We start from the raw sequence: 2,500 nt of genomic DNA, 5'->3' as shown, positions 1-2,500 counted from the left end.
ACTGAAACTGCCTCCATTGCTCTCCATGCAGTTTAAGAATGGAGGCCCTGTTATTGCTGTTCAAGTAGAGAATGAATATGGTTCATATGCGAAGGATGAGAAATACCTATCGTTCATCAAAGAGGTATGGAATGAAATGAAATCATTATCTTTTACTCTGCAATATAGTAATCCATTTCTTTTATACATAAAGTTTGTTCTGAAAATCAACAGGCGTTACTGTCCCGGGGAATCTCTGAGTTTCTTATGACATCAGATAACCATGAAGGGTTAAAATGTGGAAAGGTGGATGGAGGTAACGCTTATATATCCATTCATTTATTTAGTGTTCTCACTGCTTTTTAATAATGTGATATTCATAATCAATGCGATATGTTGTTTACTCTACTGTTCATTAGTTTGGGGTCAGAGAGATTCTTCTTGACAGAAGTCTCTTATGCTCACCAAGGCTGCATTTATTTGAGCAAAAATATTATCAAATAAAATGTTTTCTATTGTAATATATTTTAAAATGTAATTTATTCCTGTGATGCAAAGCTGAATTTTCAGCATCATTACTCCAGTCTTTAGTGTCACATGATCCTTCAGAAATGTGATTTGGTGCTCAAGAAACATTTCTAATTACTATCAACGTTGGAAACAGTTGTGCTGCTTAATATTTCTGTGGAAACCCGAATTAGATGTATTTTCAGTATATTTGATGAATATAAAGTTCAAAAGAACAGTTTATTTGAAATAGATTTTGAACTATTTTGAACAATTTAATGCATCCTTGCTGATACATTTATTTAAAAAGAAATCTTACTGACCCTAAACCTTCAACAGTGGTGTAGGGTAAGTAAAGTTCCTCTTCCACAGATTAAATTTAATTGTTCTCACTTCTTCTAAAAGTCTTGCAGACAGTGAACCTGCAGAGATGTCAGGTGATGTACAGCATTAGCAGAAATGCAGGTCAGTATTTTACAATGTTTTCACATTTTGAATTGTATTCATCAATTTACTTGTTAAAATGTCCGTATCTGCATTTAAATCTGCTATAATTCTTACAGTCGAAGTAAAACCTTGTATACTTTATGAAGATGATGTATGATAAAGAAATATGGCCTAATGAACAATGAAATACCTACAAATAGTACATGATTATATAAAATACTAAATAAGCTACAACATATAAGCAGCACAAAAGAGATCTGATCATGTCTGAAAGCATTTTCTGTGCCGCAGCCGAAGAAGCCGCTGATGGTGATGGAGTATTGGTCCGGGTGGTTTGATGTCTGGGGAGAACCTCATCATGTTTTCTCTGCGCAAGGTATAGGATCTGCCTCATCAAAGTGGGCATGTACACATGGACACAGACGGTCTACCAGTGGGAACAAACCACCTAGAATAAGCACTGCCTTTAAATCTCTATCTACTGTAAACTTACTTTTTGCATGAGACAATGCAATATGTATAAATGTATGAAAAAATGTACTACTTGCAGTGCATGATCCATTTTCTCTTGTCAGTATATACTTTACTGTGTGATAAATTCTCTCTGTTTTGACACATAATGTGTCTGCTTTTTTTCTATGACAGAAATGATCTCTATAGTGAGAGAGCTTCTGGATCGTGGCATCTCCATAAATTTTTACATGTTTCATGGAGGAACCAACTTTGGATTCATGAACGGCGCAGTTGACCTGGGCTCCTACAAACCAGAGACGAACAGCTACGGTTCTGTAGTTTTAATATTCATGTCCACTGGGACAATTATAATGTACATATTACATAATGTACATATAAGGGATAGTTCACCCAAAAATGAAAATTCTGTCATCATTTACTCATCCTCAAGTTGTTCCAAACTTGCGTAGTAGTATTTTTCTCCATACTATGGAAGTCAATCTGGCCCATCAACTGTTTGGTTACTGACATTCTTCAAAATATTTTCTTTTGTGTTCGGCCGAAGAAAGAAATTCATACAGGTTTGGAAGAACTTGAGGATGAGTAAATTAGGGCTGTGAAACAATTAATCGCGATTTATGTAATATATGTGTGTGTAGACTGTGTATAATTATTTTGTATATATAAATACACACACATGCATGTATATATTTAAGAAATATGTGCATGCATATACTGTGTATATATTTATATATAATTTGTTTACACTTTTTTCTTAAATATATACATGCATGTGTGTGTATTTATATATACAAAATAATTATACTCAGTCTACACACATATATTATGTAAACACAAACTTTTATTTTGGATGCGACAACATTTTCATTTTGGGGGGAACTATCCCTTTAAAGCAGCATAACTGTTGTCAATGTTGATAAGAATAAATGTTTCTTGAGCACCAAATCAGCATATTATAATGATTTCTGAAGGATCATGTGACCCTTAAGACTGGAGTAATGATGCTGAAAACTCAGCTTTGCCATCACATTTTTTAAAATAATATTTCACAATATTACTGTTTTTACTGTATTTTTGATCAAATAAATGTAGC

At 33.5% G+C, this 2,500-nt stretch overlaps 1 protein-coding gene across 4 annotated transcripts in view; it reads left to right on the top strand.

Moving 5' to 3' along the window:
* The window catches only part of LOC311089821 (beta-galactosidase-1-like protein 2), a 7,716-nt gene extending 5,216 nt beyond the window's left edge, over nucleotides 1–2,500 (top strand). Inside the window, exons 6-10 of one of the 4 annotated variants that reach the window (XM_084124816.1) lie at nucleotides 32–124; nucleotides 214–295; nucleotides 892–951; nucleotides 1,225–1,309; nucleotides 1,579–2,500. In XM_084124816.1, coding sequence (XP_083980942.1) covers nucleotides 32–124; nucleotides 214–295; nucleotides 892–951; nucleotides 1,225–1,271 — 282 coding nt within the window. In that variant the 3' untranslated portion in view covers nucleotides 1,272–1,309; nucleotides 1,579–2,500. Of the gene's footprint in view, nucleotides 1–31; nucleotides 125–213; nucleotides 296–891; nucleotides 1,120–1,224; nucleotides 1,310–1,578 lie in introns of those variants that run through there. The other 3 variants (XM_084124817.1, XM_084124815.1, XM_084124814.1) reach the window with 3 other exon arrangements.

This window comes from Abramis brama (genome assembly GCF_963993115.1).
Source record: "Abramis brama genome assembly, chromosome: 9".
In the NCBI taxonomy this organism is placed as follows: Eukaryota; Metazoa; Chordata; class Actinopteri; order Cypriniformes; family Leuciscidae; genus Abramis; species Abramis brama.
This window is presented reverse-complemented; position numbering and strand designations above follow the sequence as displayed.